At 48.5% G+C, this 20,625-nt stretch overlaps 1 protein-coding gene across 1 annotated transcript in view; it reads left to right on the forward strand.

The window, feature by feature from the left end:
* NECTIN4 (nectin cell adhesion molecule 4) overlaps nt 1-20,625 on the forward strand; it is an 84,106-nt gene that overhangs the window by 55,030 nt on the left and 8,451 nt on the right. Inside the window, exons 3-8 of the mRNA XM_081175453.1 lie at nt 7,657-8,010; nt 9,605-9,895; nt 10,911-11,031; nt 17,531-17,682; nt 18,430-18,577; nt 19,391-19,469. Of these exons, the coding sequence (XP_081031579.1) occupies nt 7,657-8,010; nt 9,605-9,895; nt 10,911-11,031; nt 17,531-17,682; nt 18,430-18,577; nt 19,391-19,469 (1,145 nt within the window). The remainder of the gene's footprint in view (nt 1-7,656; nt 8,011-9,604; nt 9,896-10,910; nt 11,032-17,530; nt 17,683-18,429; nt 18,578-19,390; nt 19,470-20,625) is intronic.

Raw genomic sequence — 20,625 nt, forward strand, 5'->3', positions numbered from 1 at the left:
GCATAGTCACCAATTACTAGCACTGATTGGGTGTGTCATTTGTACACCTGAGGATGCTCCCATCTTCTTCTCGTGGCTTCTAACCATTCAGCTGCCTTTTTTTCCAGGCTCATGGAACCAAGCACCACTTCGGTATTAATTATAATTATCAAAGGTCATTGGGTAAAAGCCCCCGTTAAATAAGTTTCAGTAAGAATTTGGGGAAATGTACTCAACATTATACACTTATGATATATAATACTGTACAGTGTACCCATTGTTGTCAAATGTAAAATGACTGAAAATGATTTGGTTCCAATGTGAACTTAACATAATTCCTCTAATTCTTAATCAAAAGTTTGAGGAATACTGACTTCCCAAGTCTCAATCTGGATCTGACCATTTCTGGTGTAATTTTTTTGCTATTCAAAAATAGCTTCTTCTCCATCACTGCTCTTCTGGGGCCCAAATAAGAGACCTTGCAGGGCTTCTGCCAGCCTGAAGATAAAATTGTGGTCTAGGTCATGGGTAGCCAACATGGTGCCTTCCAGATGTTGTGTACTACAATTCCCATAAGCCCCAGCTAGCACGCCCAGCCACTATGGATTATGACAGTTGTCCAGAACATCTGGAGGGCACCATGCTGATGACTCCTGAGGTAGGTGGACCAGTGGCCTGAAGTGGGAACCTTCCCATGTGAGGCTACGTAAGCAGAAGTATACAGACCTAAGGAAGTCATAGTTGCATTCTGTTCTGCCTTGGTCAGCTCCCACTTGGAGTCTTGTTTCCGCCACAGTTTAAGAAGGATATTGGCAAGCTTGAATGTGTGCGGAGGAGGACAACCAGGATGATAAAAGGTCTGGAAACCAAGCCTTATAAGGAATGGTTAAGGGAGCTGGGTATGTTTAGCCTGGAGAAGAGAAGACTGGGAGGTGATATGATAGTCATCTTCAAATATCTAAAGGGTTGTCACATGGAAGATGGAGCAAGCTTGTTTTCTGCTGCACCAGAGGGGAGGTGCTGAGCAATAGATTCAAATGATAAGAAAGGAGATTCCAATGAAACGTTAGGAATAATTTTCTGGTGCTAAGAGCTGTTTGGCAGTGGAACAGACTCCCTCACTGGAGTTTTTTAAGCAGAGGTTGGATGATCATCTGTCAGGGATTCTCTAACTGTGATTCCTACATTGCGGGGGGTTGGACTAAATGACTCTTGATGTACCTTCCAACTCTATGATTCTGTGATTCTATTCAATGTTCCTACACTGCTTCCAAGATCCATTTACTGTTGACTAACTCTATTAGGGAGCCATTTGACTCCTCAGTATTTTCTGCCCTGAACCACTCCACGGTTAGGGTTTGGTCAAGATGTTGACCCTGGGCCACTGACTATGTCAGTCTTAGTCAAGCTGACGTTATGATGAGACTTTGGGATGTGTGCTATGGCATGACATCAGCAAATATCCCTTGGCCAAGCAGTGCAGCGCATGCAGGACACAGCTCACACCCTCCTGGGCCAGCGGAGGAAGGTCACTTACTCACCGCACAGGTACTCACGTCTTTATCTGATGTACCAACATGTTAGGACTCAAACAGTGAGGATGTCGCATTTTCTTCCTCATTCTAAATGTGGAAGTCAAACAAGAGCATGACTGGCTTCTTCAGAAATGTTTGTTCATTACAACATCCAATGTACCTGACCATATCCTCGTACGCCGCGTTAATTCATCCTAAGGAGGCGTCGCCAACCTGAGGCCCTCCAGTTGCTTTGGAATTCTATTCCAGCTGTGCTGGCTATGGCTGATGGAATTGTGGTTCAGAACATTTGTAGGGCTTCACATTTGGTGAAGGGTGATCTGAAGTAACTACAGTGCCTGGTTTCGTACACACAAGTGCCAACAAGGTTTAAGATCCCTAATTCACTCATTACAGGTATGTGATGAAAAAGTGGAAATAAGCCATTTCTGAATAGGGTTGCCAGGGCAGGAGCATCCCAGACCCTGAGATTTGAGAGCTCAAACTTGAGACCTGGGTGCTGTCTCTGGTGATGTCACAGAGTTGGCCCCTGGTGATTCTTCCTCTGTGCTCCCTCCCACCACTGAGCCCTGGAGATGGAATTTAATTGGGAGAGGAGAGGAGTGGGCAGAGGTGGGCAGACCCTTTCCCTCCAAGAGTCTATATCTGGGTGCCAGAAAAGTATCTGTTTGGGAATTTCAAAAACTCATCAGCCAAAGTTGTCACACACCCTTTGTGGAATAATTGGAAAGTTCCTTGATTTATGAAAAAGCCCCCCCCCCTCAGTCCCTCCCCTCAATTTGACAAACAACAATGTTGAGTGCTACCTTTTGATGTGGTAGTGATTATTCCAAGCCCCTGGAATATATGTCATACTCCACCTGCTTGATTGGGGCACTGAATTTAGGCAGGGGAGAATAAAGGATTCTGCATTTAGAGCTTACTGGGAAAGAATGCTGGCTGTAAAACCATACACTTGTATTGTGAGATGAAGAATGAAACAATTATTATTATTTCTGTAGTCCAAAATATCTGGAGGGCAGCAGGCTAGTAAAGGCTGCTTTAAGATGATATAATTACAGTATTGCATGACAACAAAACGGTTTGTGTCCCAAAGAACTGCTTCCCCCCTGTGGCGCAATGGGTCAGTGCATCTGGCTGTTAACCAGAAAGTTGGTGGTTCAAGAACATAACAGAGCACCTGGGGTCCTATTCTAAGGGCTGCTACAGAGTTGGTGAGCCTATGTCTCTTGCCTGTGCCACTTGAACCACTCTGCTCATTGAAAACCATTATGTCATTGAAAACCATTATGTCATGGAGAAAGACTCTAGCTTATTCTTCTCTGGTCTCTGAACCCTGGTGTCCCCCAAGCCCCAATTGAGTGCTCTAAGCACTACACCACACCAGTTATCTGGACCCTTGGCCTGACTCAGCAGAAGCATTCATCCCTGGTTCCTTGTCAAAACAGTTCTGCGAGCTGAGCCAAGGCTCTGTCTCCTGAGTCAGCTTTGGCAAAAGCACAAGCACCACATTTCTCGATGGAATTGGGTTCCCCGCCTCCAGACGGCCCTAACCATTGAGATCCCTGCCGCCTCTGCCACCTTTGAAATGGTGTTGCATGCTGCTGTTTACCTTCCAGGTATCTTTTGGCCAGGCGCCTGTTCCCTGGGTGTGAGAGGGCTGATTCAGTCAGGTGGCATGAGAAGGGATGAGGAAGGAAGCTGAGTTCTCTCTCTCTCGGATGCAGCCGTGTGGCAAAAGAGGCTTTTCTCTTTCATGGTTATGTTTTCTTTGCTGACTGAATGCAGAGTCCTAAGCAAACACCATTTACTGACACCACCTAAAAAACACATATCAGGTTTCTTGTGCCAGGTTCCTCTGGGCAAGGGGATGTTTAGGTGTCAGGTAGCCTTGGTGCCCTGCAGATGTTTTGCACTACAGCTCCCATCAACTCCAACCAGTGCTAGCAGGGGATGTTGGGAGTTGTAGTACAGAAGGGCCATGATGGTGGGGGCTGATGGGAGTTGTAGTCTGAAACATCTGGAGGCACCCCATCGGTGCAAGCTGTCTTAAAGGAAAGGCCAGCTCTATGCCACAAAGTCCTTCCTCCTGTGCCTCGGTTTCCTCTTTGAAACAGAACAGGATGGGACTAAACTTGGAAGATTTGTTTTGATCCAGGATCACTATGTCCCCTGGCCTGGCTTAACATTTCAGGGTTTTGGTTTCTTTTGAAGCTCTGTGCAGGTGGGAGAATGAGGGGGTTGGATTCTGAGGTGAAGTGAAACTGACTGAGATGTTTCAAGCCACAGTCAGGGAATGCCAATTTGAATGTTTCTAGAAAAATAGCACCTTAGCCTGTGCCCTAGATCTGCTAGTTTTCACCTTGCAGAGAGAAAACTCACTCCTTGAGAGCCAGTGTGGTGTAGTGGTTAAGAGCGGTAGTGTTGTAATCTGGGGAACCAGGTTCGCGTCTCCGCTCCTCCACATGCAGCTGCTGGGTGACCTTGGGCCAGTCACACTTCTTTGAAGTCTCTCAGCCCCACTCACCTCACAGAGTGTTTGTTGTGGGGGAGGAAGGGAAAGGAGAATGTTAGCTGCTTTGAGACTCCTTAAAGGGAGTGAAAGGTGGGATATCAAATCCAAACTCTTCTTCTACTCTTCTTATTTCATGCAAGGGGACGTACCAGAGGGAAACCCTCCACATGGCATCTGAAGTACTCTAATCCATTATATCACCTCAGAAGTTCATACAGCCTAATTCCCACCACATTCTGAGGCATGTGCAGATCTCACCTCAGGGTCTCTGAGACAAGACTTTTCCTCAGGGTGAGAAGCTACCAGGCCCACCCTCCAGCTTTCTCAATTTACAGTTTAACCCACTCTTTATGTCTGGCGTGTTGTTCCGGACTAACTGTCCATCCTACCTTCCCACCCTTCCTGCGGAAGAAAGTGGTGTGGAGGGAGAGACCCCAATGAAGGTATAATCTACAGCAGCCGTTCTATCGGGCTATAAGAGCAGGAGAAGGACAGCCCTGTAGGGTTCTGTGGCCGTTCTACCAAAAGACCACCACCTTTTTACTTCTCCCTGAAATACTTCCATTTTATCTGGTCATTGCAAGAACTGTTACAGAGAAATAGTACCTGAGCGAAATTATTTTTCCCCTCCTCTTTTCCAGCCCCTTTTCCTTTTGTGTTGTGTCTTTAAGCCAGAGGGCAGGAACCGACTTACCACTCACATTTGAAAGCTGTTTTGGCTGAAAAGCAGGGCAAAAACTTGTGACCGGCGAGGTGCAGGGACTCCAGCAAACTGCTACTTTCCTTTCCCCCAGCTTCAGCAGTAAAGCAGTAATCATGGTACCCTACTTTGCAGGGCTGTTGTAAGGTTACTGAGAAAACATAGGCAGCAAAGTGCCTTTCTGGGTGCAAATCTGTGCAAACGTTCTGGGAAGTAAACCCTGTTGCACTCAGTCGGACTTTCCCTGGAGTAAACATGTGTAGGGTTGCACTGTACACCGTGTTGATTACTTAATTAAAAGGCCATTGAGGAGACATGGGTCACCTTGAGCTCAGCCACTGCCTCTCAGCCTAACCTACCTCACAGGGTTGTTGTTGTAGAGATTAAATGAGATAGGGAGGAAGCCATGCGAGCCACTTTGAGCTTCTTGGGGGGGAAAAGGTGGGATATAAATGCAATAAATAAGTAACAGCAGAGAGTTTACGGCAATGATAAGCTGCATATTTTTTTTTTTTAAAATGCAGCAATTATAGGCTGTGTTTAAAAATAAAATAAAACAATGGGGCCCTAAAATAAAAAAATATCTACACTAGCTGGTGAATCCCTTTTCCTGTACATGGAGCTCCGCACGCACAGCCCCTCCTGGGGAAGTCTCCGCAGTTTGCAGGCGGAGGGAGGAGATCCCACAAGCTGTGGCAGAGCCCAGGTATCTGTGCAGGCAGGTTTACCTGGACTCTCTGGCCTGTCCGCTTCCCTGGAGGCAGGAGGAGCCTTATGCCGCCGGTGGTTCCGGCTCTGGAAGGGATCCACGGGAGGCCAGGCAAGGAGGACACCTCTGCTGCAGGGGCAAAAGGGCTTGAGGTGGGGTGGGAGCTGGGGGGGGGTGTGGAGAGAGGGAGGGGGGCAGAGAGGCCCTTTTTCTAACATGCCATAAAAATGCCGCCAGATGCACAAGGTCTCCTTCAAATGCAGCGAGGGTCCTTTCTGGTTTCTGCTTTTCTGTGTTTTGTTAAAATGCCATGTTAAAATGTCACCAGTTAACGACAAAGAAATAAGTTAATGGCAAAGAAAGAAATGTAAGCCCACCCACAAGCCACGCTGTAGGGCTATCCTCACCCGACTGCCATGAGGTGATCTCAGGGGCCAGTCCCTGCCTCTCGCACTCACCTACCTCACAGGGTTGTTATGGTGGGGATTGAGCATGGGGGGGGGGGAACCGTGTAAGCTCCACAGAGAAAAAAGTGGAATATGAAGGCAAATACAGTGGTACCTCGGATTAAGAACAGCTTAGTTTATGAACAACTTGGATTAAGAATGCTGCAAACCCGGAAGTAGGTGTTTTGGTTTGTGAACTATGCCTTGGAATAAGAACATGTTTTGCTTCCGATTGAGTGTGTACCATTTGTAAATTGAGTCCCCCGCTGCTATGGGAAAGCACGCCTTTGGTTTAAGAACAGACTTCCGGAAAGGATTAAGTTCGTAAACCAAGGTACCACTGTAACAACAACAACAACAACAACAACAACAACAACAACAACAACAACAACAACAACAACAACAACAACAACAACAACAAGTAAAACCTCATGCAAAGTGACAAGCGAGTGAGCTTTTGTGTCCTCCAGAGCTTTTCTTCAGGATGGCTGTTAAGAGGATGCAGCAGGGCAAGGTGGGGAGAGGAATAGAGAGAGAGTGAGCTAGATACAGTGGTACCTCAGGTTACAGATGCTTCAGGTTACATACGCTTCAGGTTACAGACCCCGCTAATCCAGAAATAGTACCCCGGGTTAAGAACTTTGCTTCAGGATGAGAACAGAAATCGTTTTCTGGCGCACGGCAGCAGCAGGAAGCCCCATTAGCTAAAGTGGTGCTTCAGGTTAAGAACAGTTTTGGGTTAAGAATGGACCTCCAGAATGAATTAAGTTCTTAACCCAAGGTTAACCTTGGTTGTTGAACTTAATCCGTTCTGGGAGCCCGTTTTGACTCCCCAAAACCGTTCGAAAACCAAGGCGCGGCTTCCGATTGGCTGCAGGAGCTTCCTGCACTCAATCAGAAGCCACGTCGGACATTTGGCTTCCAAAAAACAATCTGTGTTTGTGGTGTTCGGGAACCGATTTGTTCGGGAGCCAAGCCATTCGACAGCCAAGGTACCACTGTACTTTTAAAGCTTGCAGACTTTGAGGCTTCAGCATCACACCCAGGATTTTCTCCGCTCTGCTGCTGTTTTGCTCAACATTCTGCTGAATTGTCCTGGAATGCTTGGACCTTGGGTAGCACTGACATTGCCCAGATTAGTGATGTTTTTATCATCTCTATTTCAGGCCTCTTCTGTTTGGGCCACATTTTATTCTGTTTTCCCCATGCTTTCTAGGCACTGATCCGAGCAGTTTTTCTTTTTCCCTCTCCGCTTTCCCTGAGAAAGACCCGTTGTTTACTGCTGAATTGGGACAAGTGTCAATCTGCAGGGAACCTGACTGACGTTCCTTAGGATTCAGTGGTAAACAACTGGTTTCCCTGGAGGAAGTGGGAAACCTCGGAATTGTGCGTAGAAAAAATGGGACAAGCAGATTCAAGTGAGGATGAGCCCTTAATAGACTTTTTGGGGGTATTGTTTGAATTATATTATGGTGTAAATATTTTTTCTAATGATTATGTTTCATATGAATTTAGCTTTTTGTTTTTTACCCTTTTTGTATATTATCCCTATACCTGTGAGTATAGGGTGGTATACAAATTGTTGTTGTTGTTGTTGTTGTTGTTGTTGTTGTTGTTAGCATAAGCTGCCTTGAGTCCCGGTCCAGTGAAAAAGTGGAATTATTATTATTATTATTATTATTATTATTATTATTATTATTATTATTATTTCTATGCCACCTACACACAGATGAGCTTGCGGGTTGTCACTTAACCCTTCCCTGTCTCCTCAGGTGTGCTGGCAAAAATCCTGGCATCCCAGAACAGCATCACTGCAGTGCTTGGCAAAGATGTGGTCCTCCCCTGTTCCTACCAGGTCTCAGAGGGCGAGAGGGTGGTTCAGATCACGTGGATGAAGCGGCGGGAGGACGGGACAGCCCAAGAGTTGGCGGTGCTGAACTGGCAACACGGGACCTACGTGCAGGATGTCTATTCAGGGCGAGTGCTGCGACAGTCCGAAGGATCCCTAGAAGATGGCTCCATCCTGCTGAAGAATGCGGTGCAGGCCGACGAGGGGGCATACGAGTGCCACCTCATTACCTTCCCTGGGGGCAGTTTTGAGTCCAGCCTGACCCTCAAGATCCTAGGTAAGGACCTCCTAATGAACCCTCAAACCGAGCCTCGGGTCTGACTTGGGTGGTAGATCTCTGTCTGGGCTGGCTTCAGGTGAGGGTCCGCAGAACTGAATGCTGTGCAGTTAAAACCAATCCCTGCACATACAAAGCTAGCATATCAGGGAAAAGGCTCTTACATTAATCTTCCTGACATGCTAGTGTTGTTGTTGTTGTTTTATCTTCAGGGATTTTTATTTTTTAAAATGCATATATTGGATTATTGGATAGTATTTTATCTGATAGAAGTTGCTTATTTTAAAGTCATATTTTTATCGTGACTTATTTGCCTTGAATTGGGTTGTTTATGGGATGTGCAACCCTTGTTGCATATTTTGTGCTTTCTACCGGCGAGCAAACTGCCTTGGGTATAGCCGTGCAGAAAGGGGGGATACAAATTAAAAGTGAAATGACACAAAATGCATATACAGTGGAACCTCGGTTGTCAAACGCTTCGGAAGCCGAACAATTCGGAACCTGAACGCCAACAACCCAGAAGTGAATGCTTCCGTTTTTGAACATTTTTTGGAAGTCAAACGGCTTCTGGGGAGTTTTTTTCTTTTCTCTTCATTGAACTTGCTGGCAGCCCTTTGATCCTTGGTTGTCGAATGTTCCGGAACGGATGACGTTCGACAACCAAGGTTCCACTGTATGTCTTTGCATGGAGAAGTATTCATATACCCCAACCTCTGCTTGCAGCCTAAAGTCTGAGACTCAAAGTGTACACAATCCCCCCCCACACACACACACACCCAGACACCAGCACACACTTCATCCTGGTGTAATCTGACAGTTGGGAACCAGTTACTTTGCCGAGTTTCTGGGAATGTTCACACTAAATCTGTTACCCACCATGGCTGTTAAACCACTGTGGGGGTCTTTTTTCATAAAATCATTGATTTGTAGAGTTGGAAGGGATCCCCAAGGGGTCATCTAGTACAATCCAACACACACACACACACACACACACACACACACACACCGCTGTGCAGGAATCACAACTAAAGAATCGCTGGCAAGAGGCCTCCAGCGAAGGAGAGCCCTCCACCTTCCCAGGGAGGCCATTCCACTATCTTTCCCCCCCCAAAAAAAGTTTTTAGTCATTTTATAACACAAATAAACAACACAAACAGGAAAACAAACAATACAAATAGATTCTTGTCTTATCCTTATTTTTCTAAACATTGTTAGGTGGGCTTCCCCAAGTCCCCCCTATCTGATTTTCATTTTACCTCATCTTTAGTAGTTTACATATATAATAATTTCTAACCATTTTTTTTAATCACACTTACTTTAACCATAAAAATCTTCACATTTTATCACTTGCAAATAATACTGTTTTAAAATGCACTATCTTCTACTTCTAACCCTGCAGCCTAAATCCACTTCCAAAGTTATTCTAAGATTTAAATATTAACATATTTTTTCAAATATTCCTTAAACGTCTTCCAATCTTCTTCCACCATCTCTTCTCTCTGGTCTCGGAGCCATTCCACTGTCTTAACCGCTCTTTGCCCTCGGAAAGTTCTTCCAGATATTTAGCCTCATTTTCCTCTTCCTTTGGCTGCAGTTCCCCCGTTGCCCACCTTGAACCTTGGCCCCCCGCTGGAGGAGGGGCAGGGCCGGACTCTGGCTGCCTCCTGCACTGCGGAAGGGAACCCCGTGCCCACGGTGACCTGGGAGACGGAAGTGCGTGGCACGGACAGCAGCCGCGTCTCCTCGCACCCCCGCTCAGCCTCCGTCACCAGCGAGTTCTACGTGGTGCCCGGGCGGAGCATGCACGGCAAGGCCCTCACCTGCATCGTCTCCCACCCGGGGCTGCAGCACAAGAAGAGGATCACGCACACCCTCAACGTGGCATGTGGGTATCTGCCGGCCCTCTGGGGTGGGTCGAACCATCGCCGCACAGAAGGGGTGGTGTGGGGACTTTCTTGGCACAAGAGTCACTCATATCCCCTCAGGGACCTACCTTTCAAGGACAATGTGTTTCAGGTGGTTGTGGCCAGAGGCAAAACTAGCCAGAGCCACAAGGTTAGCTCTTAAGTTTAGGCCGTGCATTTAAGGCACATTCAAAGCAAACGGCTGTGGGGAACTGTAGTTTCCACAACTGAGCTACATTTCCCCATAATCCGCGGAAAACTGCAGTTCCCAGAGTTCTTTGGGGGAGGTTATGTGCAGTGGATGTGCTTTAGATGTATGGTGTGTGGCCTGTTGTACACAGAAAGTCAGTTTTCTCTGTGTACACATGCACACCCCTCGATTCTCCATCTGAGCAAGCAAGAGGCATGATCACAGTTGAAAGGCACATTCCCACCACGAAAAAGGACCCAAGGAGGGTGCTGTGCAAGCCAGCCAGGGGTGGGGTCTAGGGAGGTGGACATGGCATGAGAACAGTACTGAGGGCCAGATAGGAAAGCCCAAAGGAGCCACCTTTTGACCTGGGCCTGTTGTGCCTCACCACTGTCAAACCAAGATATCCGGCCCAAAGCTAAGGCTAAACAGTGATTTGGCACAGTTCACGAATTCGATCCAGCAATTTGCAAATTTTGTCGAATCATTTTAATGATTCTTTAGCATCTTTATTTGGGAGTAATTCCTGAGCTTCTGAGTAGACATGAGCAGGCCTGCGCTGTTAATCTCCGACTTCCGCACACACACGTGGGATGTCTTTGAGACCTTTGAGCATGCAGCTCCTTGAGGGGAACTCTGTTGAGAACTCTCAGCACCCTAAACAGGCCACACTTCCCAGGATCCTCTGGGGGAAGCCGTGGCAGTTTAAAGTGGTGAGATTCTGCTTTAAAATGCACAGTGCAGGGGGTGTGGGCTGCTCTCTCCTCTCTGCCACTTTGACCTCTCTTAACATTGCCTCCACGCAGATCTTTCGGATGCCTCAGTCCTGGGCCATGAAGAGGGGGAAGATTGGGTCGCAGGAAAGGAAGGGGCATTCCTGAAGTGCCTCGGAGATGGGAACCCCCCACCAACTTACAACTGGACACGGTCAGTCGCTTTTCTGTGGTGCAAGAGATGGCTTCCTCTTTCTAAACAGGGAAGAGGCCTGAAGTTTTGTTTCTTTATTCAGCATGGGGCAGTTGCCAGGAGCAGAAAAGTAGGTGTGGCCAGAGGCCAAGGGTGGGTGTGGCCAGTGGGGGTGACTATAGGTAGGTAGTGGGTGTGGCCAGAGGCAAAAGCAGGTGGATTAATGGCTATGACTTTTACCTTTTCACAGTAGGCTACATTCCAGCCTCAGAAAAGTAAGGCATTCCTACACACACCTAAGCAAAAGGCATTTTTCACATCTTGAGCATACATTCCAGCAAAAGCACTTGAGAGGGCATGGACCAGGAACCCTGAGCAAGTGTAAACTGGGAGGGGGGGCATGGCCCAAAGAGAACTCCGAGGGTAAGATAGAGAGGTCCGAAGGGCCACATTGGGCTCCTGGGGATGCAGCCCCAGCTCCACCTCTTTTGTGGTGATGAGATGAGAATTTCAGACAAGGACGCTGAAGAGCCAGATTCATATCTGTCACGGGGCTCTCTGGTTTAGCTTGGACCGATCAGACTCTCTCACCCTAACTTGTCTCGCAGGGTTGTTGTGAGGGTAAAATGGCAGTGGTGGTGGTGGGGAGGAATAGGATGCATGGGTCGTGTATGCCTCCAGCTCCTTGAGGGAAAGGTAGGATAGGAATGTGAATCGTCCGGAGTTTTTTTAAAATCAAAGAATGTATACCTGACTTTTTAATTCCAGGAATTTACGCAGTAGTCATTTATTAAATTTGTATGCCGCCTGCCCTGGAGCCTCTAGGCATTCGGAATAAGAAATGCAATTAAAAATCCATAAATGCAATTGTATAAGAACCTCAACAGCCCATCTCTCCAGCTGAAACATTTTGAAAACCCTGCTTGCCGTAGGAGCCAGTTTGTCTAGTCTGCGTCCCAGATAAATCACAAGTCTTGATCTTGTCCCAGGTTTTTTTCTTTGGAGAATGCTTTGTTAAAATCGATTTGAATTCCGCAGATGCCCTATCTCTGAATAATGCGTGGCTGTGTCTTTATCTCTTGCCCACTCATGCAACAATGTACACACACTAATTGTAAGGTGGCATGCTGTGGTCAGCCTGCCGTTTCGCACATGGAAAATGGGCAAAAGCGTTTTGAGGTGTTGGTAACAGTTTGCAGGACAGGCACTACCTTGACTTTTAGAAGAGTGTTGCAGTCAGTCCCAGTCTCCAAACAGTGAGAGACTCCAGGGGTGCCTGCACTTACCCAGGGCTTAGTTTCTTTGGAATGAAGTGCCAATGGAGACCGTGGTGCCTTTTGGATATATGGTTTTGCTTGCCTTTAAAAGAGGATCGTACAGATTTATGGAGAAGAAGGCTATAGCCACGATGGAGACTGTACTCTGCCTCCACAGTTGGAGGCAGTAATGCTTCTGAATACCATTTACAGGAGAGGAGAGGCCTCTTGTTCCTGGGTCCTGCTTGTGGGCATCCCTTTGGGGCACCTGCTTGGCCACTCTGAGAACAGGATGCTGGACAAGATGGGGCATGGCCCTAATCCAGCAGGGCTCTTCGAATGTTCTTATATCCTAGCCTCCACGTGTTACAGAAGCCCTGTGCATTGCAGATGATTCTTGGGTGTGTTTTTCACAAGTCCATTCTGCTCCCACCATAGCTGTCAACCTTCCTTTTTTTGCGGGAAATTCCCTTATTCCAGCGCTGCTTCCCGCTGCTATCCCGGATTGTTAGATATCCTGTAGACTGTCCCTGGGACAGGTGAGGCTGCTGATCCCTTATTTTCAAATCTGAAAGTTGACAACTCTGGCTCCCACTTCGCTGACTAGGCCTCATGGGGCCTCAGCATTGTCTGACATGAACAAAGAATGAGCCTGGTCAGCAGTGCAGCTGGGTCTTGGAGCCAGAAGGGCCCCAGGTGACCACCCAGAGAGTGGCAGGTTATGGGAGCCACAGCCAACAAGCCTGGCATTGGCACCTGGGCTGCTAGAAGCAAGGCAGGGCCCACTGGGGCAGATGTTGGTTGCTATAGAATCCTTTCTGTATTTTTTTAAGGCGGCCATGAATGCACATGGTAATAGATTCTCACAATGGTGCTTGTTATTCCCGGGTAAAATGTATTTAGCCCCATGGCAGCAGAAGCAAATGCCGTTTTTTTCCTGTAGTCATGATGGTGCTGTGAATTCAAGGCAGGCATGCAACATGCTCAGAGAATTATAAGAAAAATAAATAAATAAATCCAGAGTTGGCAAACTGTTTTGGTTTGTTGCTGTGAGATACCAAGAATGTAGAAGCATGGAATTAGGGGGGAGAGAGTACAGAAATGGGAAGAAGGTGCTTTACAACTGGCTACCCAAAGGGGGCGCCTTGCAAGACCATTAAGGCCAGGTTCTAAAATGACCCAGCTGCACCAGTAAGCTTCTCCCAGTAAGCAGTCCCCAGTAGGCTTCCAAGGAGCTCCTCACAGATTCCCTAGAAAAACAGAGTTTAAGAACCCCTGGCCTACTAGGACAAAATGGGCATGGCAGGCTGGGAAGAGTTCCGTGGCAGAGTGCCCTCTCTGCAGGCAGCAGGCAGCTCAGCTTGAAGCCAGGGGAATGAATCCTGCCCTAGTGCTGGGAGCCTCTGGAGGCAGCCTGTGCCCGTTGGGGCGAGCAACAGCCGAGCCAGCCCCCACCCCTCAAGCACCCGCCCCTGGGGCAATCCCTAACCCCCGTGACACTTTCCTGAGATGCAAATCCAGGATTGCACCACCAGAGGAGTCTGGGGCAGCTTGGCATCTCCCAGCGCCAGCCTTGGACGCCTGCCTGGCCTGCCTGACACCGTCTGGGTGCCAGCTACGAGATGCGTTTCCTGACGTCCCACAGAGAGCTGGCGAGGCTTGCTCCTGGCAGCCCCTCTTGCCCCAGGCGCCCAAGCTGGGGATCCTTCCTTCCTGCCCCCTAAAAGGCAGCTGCAGCAGTGCGTCTGAGTGGCAACCACTTGCTCCCCAGGCCGTTCCATTCCCAGCCAGCCAGCGGTGCACCTGATCTGGGCTGGCTGCCGCAGAGAGCTCCCACGGATCCCATTCAAAGGGAAGGCTGATCCTCCATAAACACTTATTCATCACTCAGCCATCCCGGCCTGCCTCTCGAGCTCTTTTTTTTTTTGCGCTCCAAGGGACTGGCTGAGACTTGCTGTGGGTTTCGGGGAAGCAGCCCCGGGCCAAGATGCACCTTGTAGCCTTTTGTGGTGAGCGAAGGTGGCGGGGGGGGGGGAGAGACGGTGAAAAACCAGCCAAGTCAGCACAGGGTTGGGGGGTGGGCGTGGTGGATGGATGAGGCTTTGCACAGGCCAGGTTGTCGGGAGGGGGGGCAGGAATGAGATTCTTTTGAGGTCTGCCTGCCTTTTATAGAGGTGCAGCAGTTCGGCAGGAAACATGGCCTCTGTAGAAAGCTGCACAGCTGCTTATCGGGCAGAAAGTGGCCAGGATTTCATCCTGCTGGCATGCCTGCAAAGGCAGAGGACTCAGTGTCAGTACAGTCATACCTTGGAAGTACGTTCGACTTCCAAAACGTTCGGAAACCAAGGCGTGGCTTCCAATTGGCTGCAGGAAGCTCCTGCAGCCAATTGGAAGCCAGGTCGGACATTCGGGTTCCAAAGAATGTCTGCAAACCGGAACACTCACTTTGCGGCGTTCGGGACCCAAAACATTTGACTTGCAAGGTGTTCGGGATCCAAGGTACGACTATTGTCCTTTTCTGCAGAAAAAGTGAGAAGGCAGGGTAATTAGTTATCCTGGAACAAATGCTGGAAATGAACTGTAAAATGGGGTGGGGGGTAGAAAGCTGGAAGGTGGGTTCCTTGCCCTGGAGGCTCTGAGATGAAATTTGCACATGCCCCCAGGACACATTTGGAGTACCCTGGACAAAATTGCCTTTTAAAATTAAAAGCAAAAGTATCTAAAGGGCAGACCTTGGTGACCATTTGTTTTTTAAATATGGCATGATTTTATTTCTTATGCAAATATTGAGGCGCCATCAGTATATGCAAATTTCTGGCTCATTTAAAACTACCTAGGACCTTGATTCTCAATAAAACTGATGGAACTCACAGGTGGAGAATACTTTTTTATTTTATTTTTTTAAAAAAACTTTATTATTTGGAAAGGGAATATCCAATCAATATTTTATTATGCCTTTGGGGCTGTGCTGTGTCTTTGTACTGCAATGCTTTATTGGTTAAACCAGGGGTTTTCAGCCCATGTACCGTGGTACCCTGGGGTGCCTTGAACGATAGGGGTGCCACGAGCAACACTGGCCTCTGTCCCTCTGATGCCTTCTCACATCTCTGCCTCCCAAAGGCTTGCACAGCTATTTGTTGCAGCAGCCCTGGCTACCACTCCCCAGGCGAATGGTGCCTCTGGTGCTGGTCGGGGGTGCTTTGCAGGCCCCTGTGGGGCAATGTGAGGAGGCACCTCTCTTTTGAGGGCGGTAGCTCAGAGACGAGGGGCAGCGGCGGCTGCCCAGAAGACTCCCAAGGAGAAGGGAGAAGAGAGGAGGCTGAGGGAACACTCCACAAGGGAGGGTGTTCAAAATAGGATGTGAAGCTGTCCATAACTGGACTCCTGAGCCCCACAGGGGTGCCGCAAAAAGAATGTAATTGGCCAAGGGAACCGTATGGACTCAAAAAGGTTGAAAACATCTGGGTTAGAATGTTGATTCTTTGTTTTCTTTCCTTTTGTCATGTTTGCTGTGAACAAATCGATAAATTTAAAAGGCGGTGGGGGGAAGGAGCTAAAGGAAGGGGGGAAAGTTTTGCCCTTTGCAAACACTGTTAAACGCATGTGTGTGTGGACAAGAGGCTCCTGTTGATGCACCCATGCGCAGTGCACATATGTCCTCGTCTTTCCCCACATGCAGATGTCTTCTCCCACATGTGCATATGTGTCAGTTGTGTGTGCGTGCAGGTTGGGAAGGGCACGGCGCTGTTGCCTCTGCCGGGCTCTGCTCGCCGGCTCAGACGCTTTGCCGAATCTCTGCGCAGAGTTTGGGGTGCTGTCTGGACACGCTCCGGCACCCAGCTCAGCTATGCAAGAGACCCGTGGGAAAAGGGAAGGGATCCCTTTGATTTCAGCACCTATTGTTCATGATGTCATGGCTGACCCCGCCCTCCTCTTCCCTGCCCCCCTCCCCTTGTGCCCCACACCTCCCCTCACGAGCCTGGACATGTCGCTGAGGCGGGGAAGCGGCAGAAAGGGCGAGAGCATCTGGTTCAGGAGTTCCTGGCCCTTGCCATTCCTCTTTTCCTCTTGCGAGGCGTCTTTGGGGTGGTGCCTCTCGCTCTGGCGAAGGCCCTCTGACACCCCGCAGCCAAAAATAGGGACGTACTTGCAATGTTTTTAAGAGAAAAGGTGAGGAAGAGGCGACATGATGGAAGTGTAGGAAATTACACATGGAGTGGAGAAAGAGACCTTTTCCCTTCCCCTTTCAGCATAAAACTGCTTCAAATCCCCACTCAGCCATGAAGCTCACTGGGTGTGATCTTGGGCCAGCTGCTGCCTCTCAGCCTAACCCACCACATAGGGTTGTTGTGGGGATTAAATGAGGAGGGGGAGAGCCATGTATATCACCTTGAGGTCCTTGGAGAAGAAGGGTGTATAGAAACGCAATATATAAATAAATCTGGAGTAGAAAATGTACATACACGGCTCTGCGTACAGAGAGTACATGGTGTGGTGGTTGGAGTGTTGGACTAGAACGTGGGAGACCAGGGTTCAAATCTTCACTTGGTCGTGAAGTCCACTGGGTGACCTAGGGCCAGTCGTGGCCTCTCTGCCTAACGTAACTTCACAGGGTTGTTGTGGGGAATAAATGAGGAGGGGGAGAGCCATGTATGTCACCTTGAGCTCCTTAGAGAAAAGGCTGGGATATAAATGCAGTGGACTGAATGAATGAATGAATGAATGAATGAATGAATGAATGAATGAATAGAAATTGAGGACATCCCATGAATGGTTCAGGACTGATCACAGAAAGTCCTTCATGCAACACCTAGTTAAACCACGGAACTGACTCCCGCAGGAGACAGTAATGGCCCACGAACTTGGATGGATTAAAAGAAGTTTGGACAAATTGGATGGATTGAAAGAAGTTTGGACAAGTTCATGGAACAGGCTAGCGATGGCTCCTAGCCACAGTGGCTCAGCTCTGCCTCAACAGTCAGAGAGGCAGCAATGCTTCTGAATACTGACTGCTAGATAACACAGGACCAGGTCATCTTTCATCAAATGATGCAGCAGTGTGTGTGTGTTTGAAACTGCCCATTTGGGAGGTAATGAATAGGCACCTCTCTGTGACTTAGCAGGCGCTGCACATCTTGAGCAGTTGAGTTCAAGGCACTGGCAAAACTCTAGTTGTCAAAAGAAGAACCAGCAAGAATCTGGGTCCGCAGAGATAAAGATGTTTTCCCCACCCCTTCCTGACTTGGTCTCCTCTCTCTGCCCAGGCTCAATGACCCCCTCCCCAGCGGAGTGAAAATCAAGGGGGACACCCTGCTCTTCCAGAGACCCCTTAACTCTGAAGATGGAGGCGTCTATGTTTGCCAGGTGGCCAATGGCTTTGCAACCAAGGAGGCTGAGACGACCATCAGCATAAAAGGTACCATTCTGGGACAGCTCAGAAACGGGCGACAGAGCTGATTTGGCTTGTCTGTGCTAGACAACAGCCCAGGCCACATTCACACCATAGCTTTCAAGCACTAAGGCACTGCTTTAAACCGCCATGGCTTCCCCCAAACAGTTTTGGGAGCTGTCGTTCATGAAGGGTACTGAGAGTAATTAGGAGGCCTCTATTCCCCTAACAAAACCTACAGTTCTCAGAATTCCCTGGGAAGAGGGATTGACTGTTAAACCACTCTGGGAATCATACCTCTGTAAACACTCGTTTCAATGTTTCTTTTAAAAGTAAAATATTTTTTGAAAACTTAAAAGAAACCTGCTCCAGTGTTGAGGGTTGGTGACGTGCCCATTTCTAGCCAGTCAGTGCTGTGCCCACCACTAGCTGTACACACACATTTTTTTTTTGTTTCCTCAGAATTTGATATAGGGGAGAAGATAGGGGACTAGGTCCTCCCCCCCCCCCGATGTGTGGTGGGGGAATAAAAGGGCTTGCCTTCCCTCCTCTCTCACCTGGCAGCCATAGGACAATTTTGCCTCTCCTTGTAAGGAAGCCATTCCTTCTGTAACTCTCTAAAGATCTGTCCTTCAGAGGAACTGGTGCTGTAGGACTTTGGGCAAGGGGGTGATTTGTGGGTTTCTTCCAGTCCCATGCAGAGAAGCTCAACGTGGCCTTCATGCATCACTGCCATGGCCTACTCCCCTCTCTTTTTCTTATCTCTCCCAACAGGCAACCGGGCCAAGCAGGTGGACGTGGTCTCCATCTCCATGATTGGGGCAGGACTCATCTCTGTAGTGCTGCTTGGCTTGCTGGTCCTGGTGGTCATACTCATGACTTGCTACCACAAGAGGAAGACCAAACGCATCACTGAGAAATAGTAAGCAAATGGGGATAGAACCATAGAATTGGAAGGGACCCAAAGTGTCATCTAGCACTTCACATGACATCGTTTTGGTGTTATTAGCCCTCTTCTCTGATGCCAGCCGTAATCACCTTGGTCCCCCCGTTACGTTTTGAGCTGGACTAAGGAACTAGATTTGGCTAGTGGGCTGGATTCTTACCTTCCCCCCCACACACACTGTGGGCTAAGTTTCACAGGTGAGTGGGGACACCCACCTGCCAATCACTTGGCATCACGATGACGCCTGTATGGACAATCAGCTGATGGTTGGGGCTTGCAAAGCACCTTGTACAGAGGCGTGCAAGCCCTGGCAATCAGTTGATCATCGGGGCTTGTCAGTGCCCTTTGGTCCAGCCACATGTTTGCCCACCCCACCCCTGATGTCATACAACCTACGCAGGGGTTGCGTTCTGGGAATCACACCTTGCTGAATCTCTAGTGGTGGAGTGTCCTGTAGGACCAGGCCAACTACACCAAAGGCTTGTTTTCTCGTCATTGTCATATGAGCCCTGCCGGCTCAGGGTATGACCAACAGCACTTCTGCAGATAATCTCAGGGGCTGAGCTGGGCTCTCTGGGTTCAGGCTGTGCCTAAGGCACCCTGGAGCTAAGTTGTTATGGGCTTCATTAAATTAATTTGAACGGTGAACCTTCTGGCCAAACTAAGAGACCTGTGCCATCTGGTGCCACGTCTGGTGCCTTGGCGCGCAGTGAGATATTCCTGTTAGGCAGAGGGCAAGGGGGGGAATAGCTGTCTCACCTGGCTTCTCCCCCTCCTTGTGTCCGGCAGCGAAGAAGAGCTGACACTGACCCGGGAGAACTCCATCCGGCGCCTTCACTCCAGCCACAGCACTGACACCCGGAATCAGGTGAGGGTCAAACAAAAACATCTTGGAGGTCCCAGGCCACAGGGAGATTAGGCTGGCCTCAACCAGAGCCAGGGCTTTTTTGGCTGTGGCCCTGATCTGGTGGAATGCTCTGTCACAAGAGACTATGGTCCTGCAGGACCTGACATCTTTCCGCACAGCCTGCAAGACAGAGCTGTTCCACCAGGCCTTTGGCCAAGACACAGTCTGACCCCTTCCTTTGGTAATCCTCATAGAACTCTAGCCCAATGGTTGCCATTAATTTGATTTTGAATTGATTTTAGAATGAATTGATTTTAGAATGCTGTGTTACTTTTATTGTTGTTAGCCGCTCTGAGCCCGGCTTCGACTGGGTAGGGCGGGATATAAATAAATTATTATTATTATTATTATTATTATTATTATTATTATTATTATTATGAGTGTGGGAGTCCCTGTGGATTGGCTGGGGAGGGATAAGAAGGCACAGACTGGGCTTTTCCATGGAAAGGAAGTGGGTGGGGATAGAGAGGCCCCTCTCCTTTCATAAAACTGTAGGGTTGGAAGGGAACATAAGGGTCAACTAGTCCAGCCCTTGCAATGAATGCAGGAATCCCAGCTAGAGAATCACTGACAAGCTATCCAACCTTTGTTCAAAAACCTCCACCGCTGAAGGAAATAAGCAGTGCTTTGCTTGATGTGGGCATCTCAAGTCTCATACAGTTGTCCAGATGGCTCTGGGAGGCTCAGACACCATCCTGGTCTGCACAGATAGACTGCCTCTGAACTTGGAGGCGTCCATTTATCCATGGCTCATGGCAGGGCTTCCCCACACAGCTCTGAGCTTTAGAGCTCCATGTCTGAGTGTTTTGCTCAATTGGGGCAAACATCAATCTGGGTTTTCCGTTTGCTCCGATTCAGCTTTAAAGGGAGGGTTTTTGCTCCAGTGCAAAAGAGAAAAAAGGCGCTCAGACACAGAGCTTTAAAGCACAGACGGTGTCTGTAAAGAACAGAGGAAAGGTAAGTGATGAAAAGCCTGCAGCTGATAGAACTTTGAAGCCTCTTTTTCTCCTTTTCCTTTGCTGCAGAGCTGAGCCCATGGAAGTCCTTCAGCACCCTCTAGAGGGAGCAAGTGGAATAATGTAAACATGCACACAAGCCACCTTTCTAAATATGAGAA

This window comes from Podarcis bocagei, assembly GCF_964188305.1.
Source record: "Podarcis bocagei genome assembly, chromosome: 16".
NCBI classification, from domain to species: domain Eukaryota; kingdom Metazoa; phylum Chordata; class Lepidosauria; order Squamata; family Lacertidae; genus Podarcis; species Podarcis bocagei.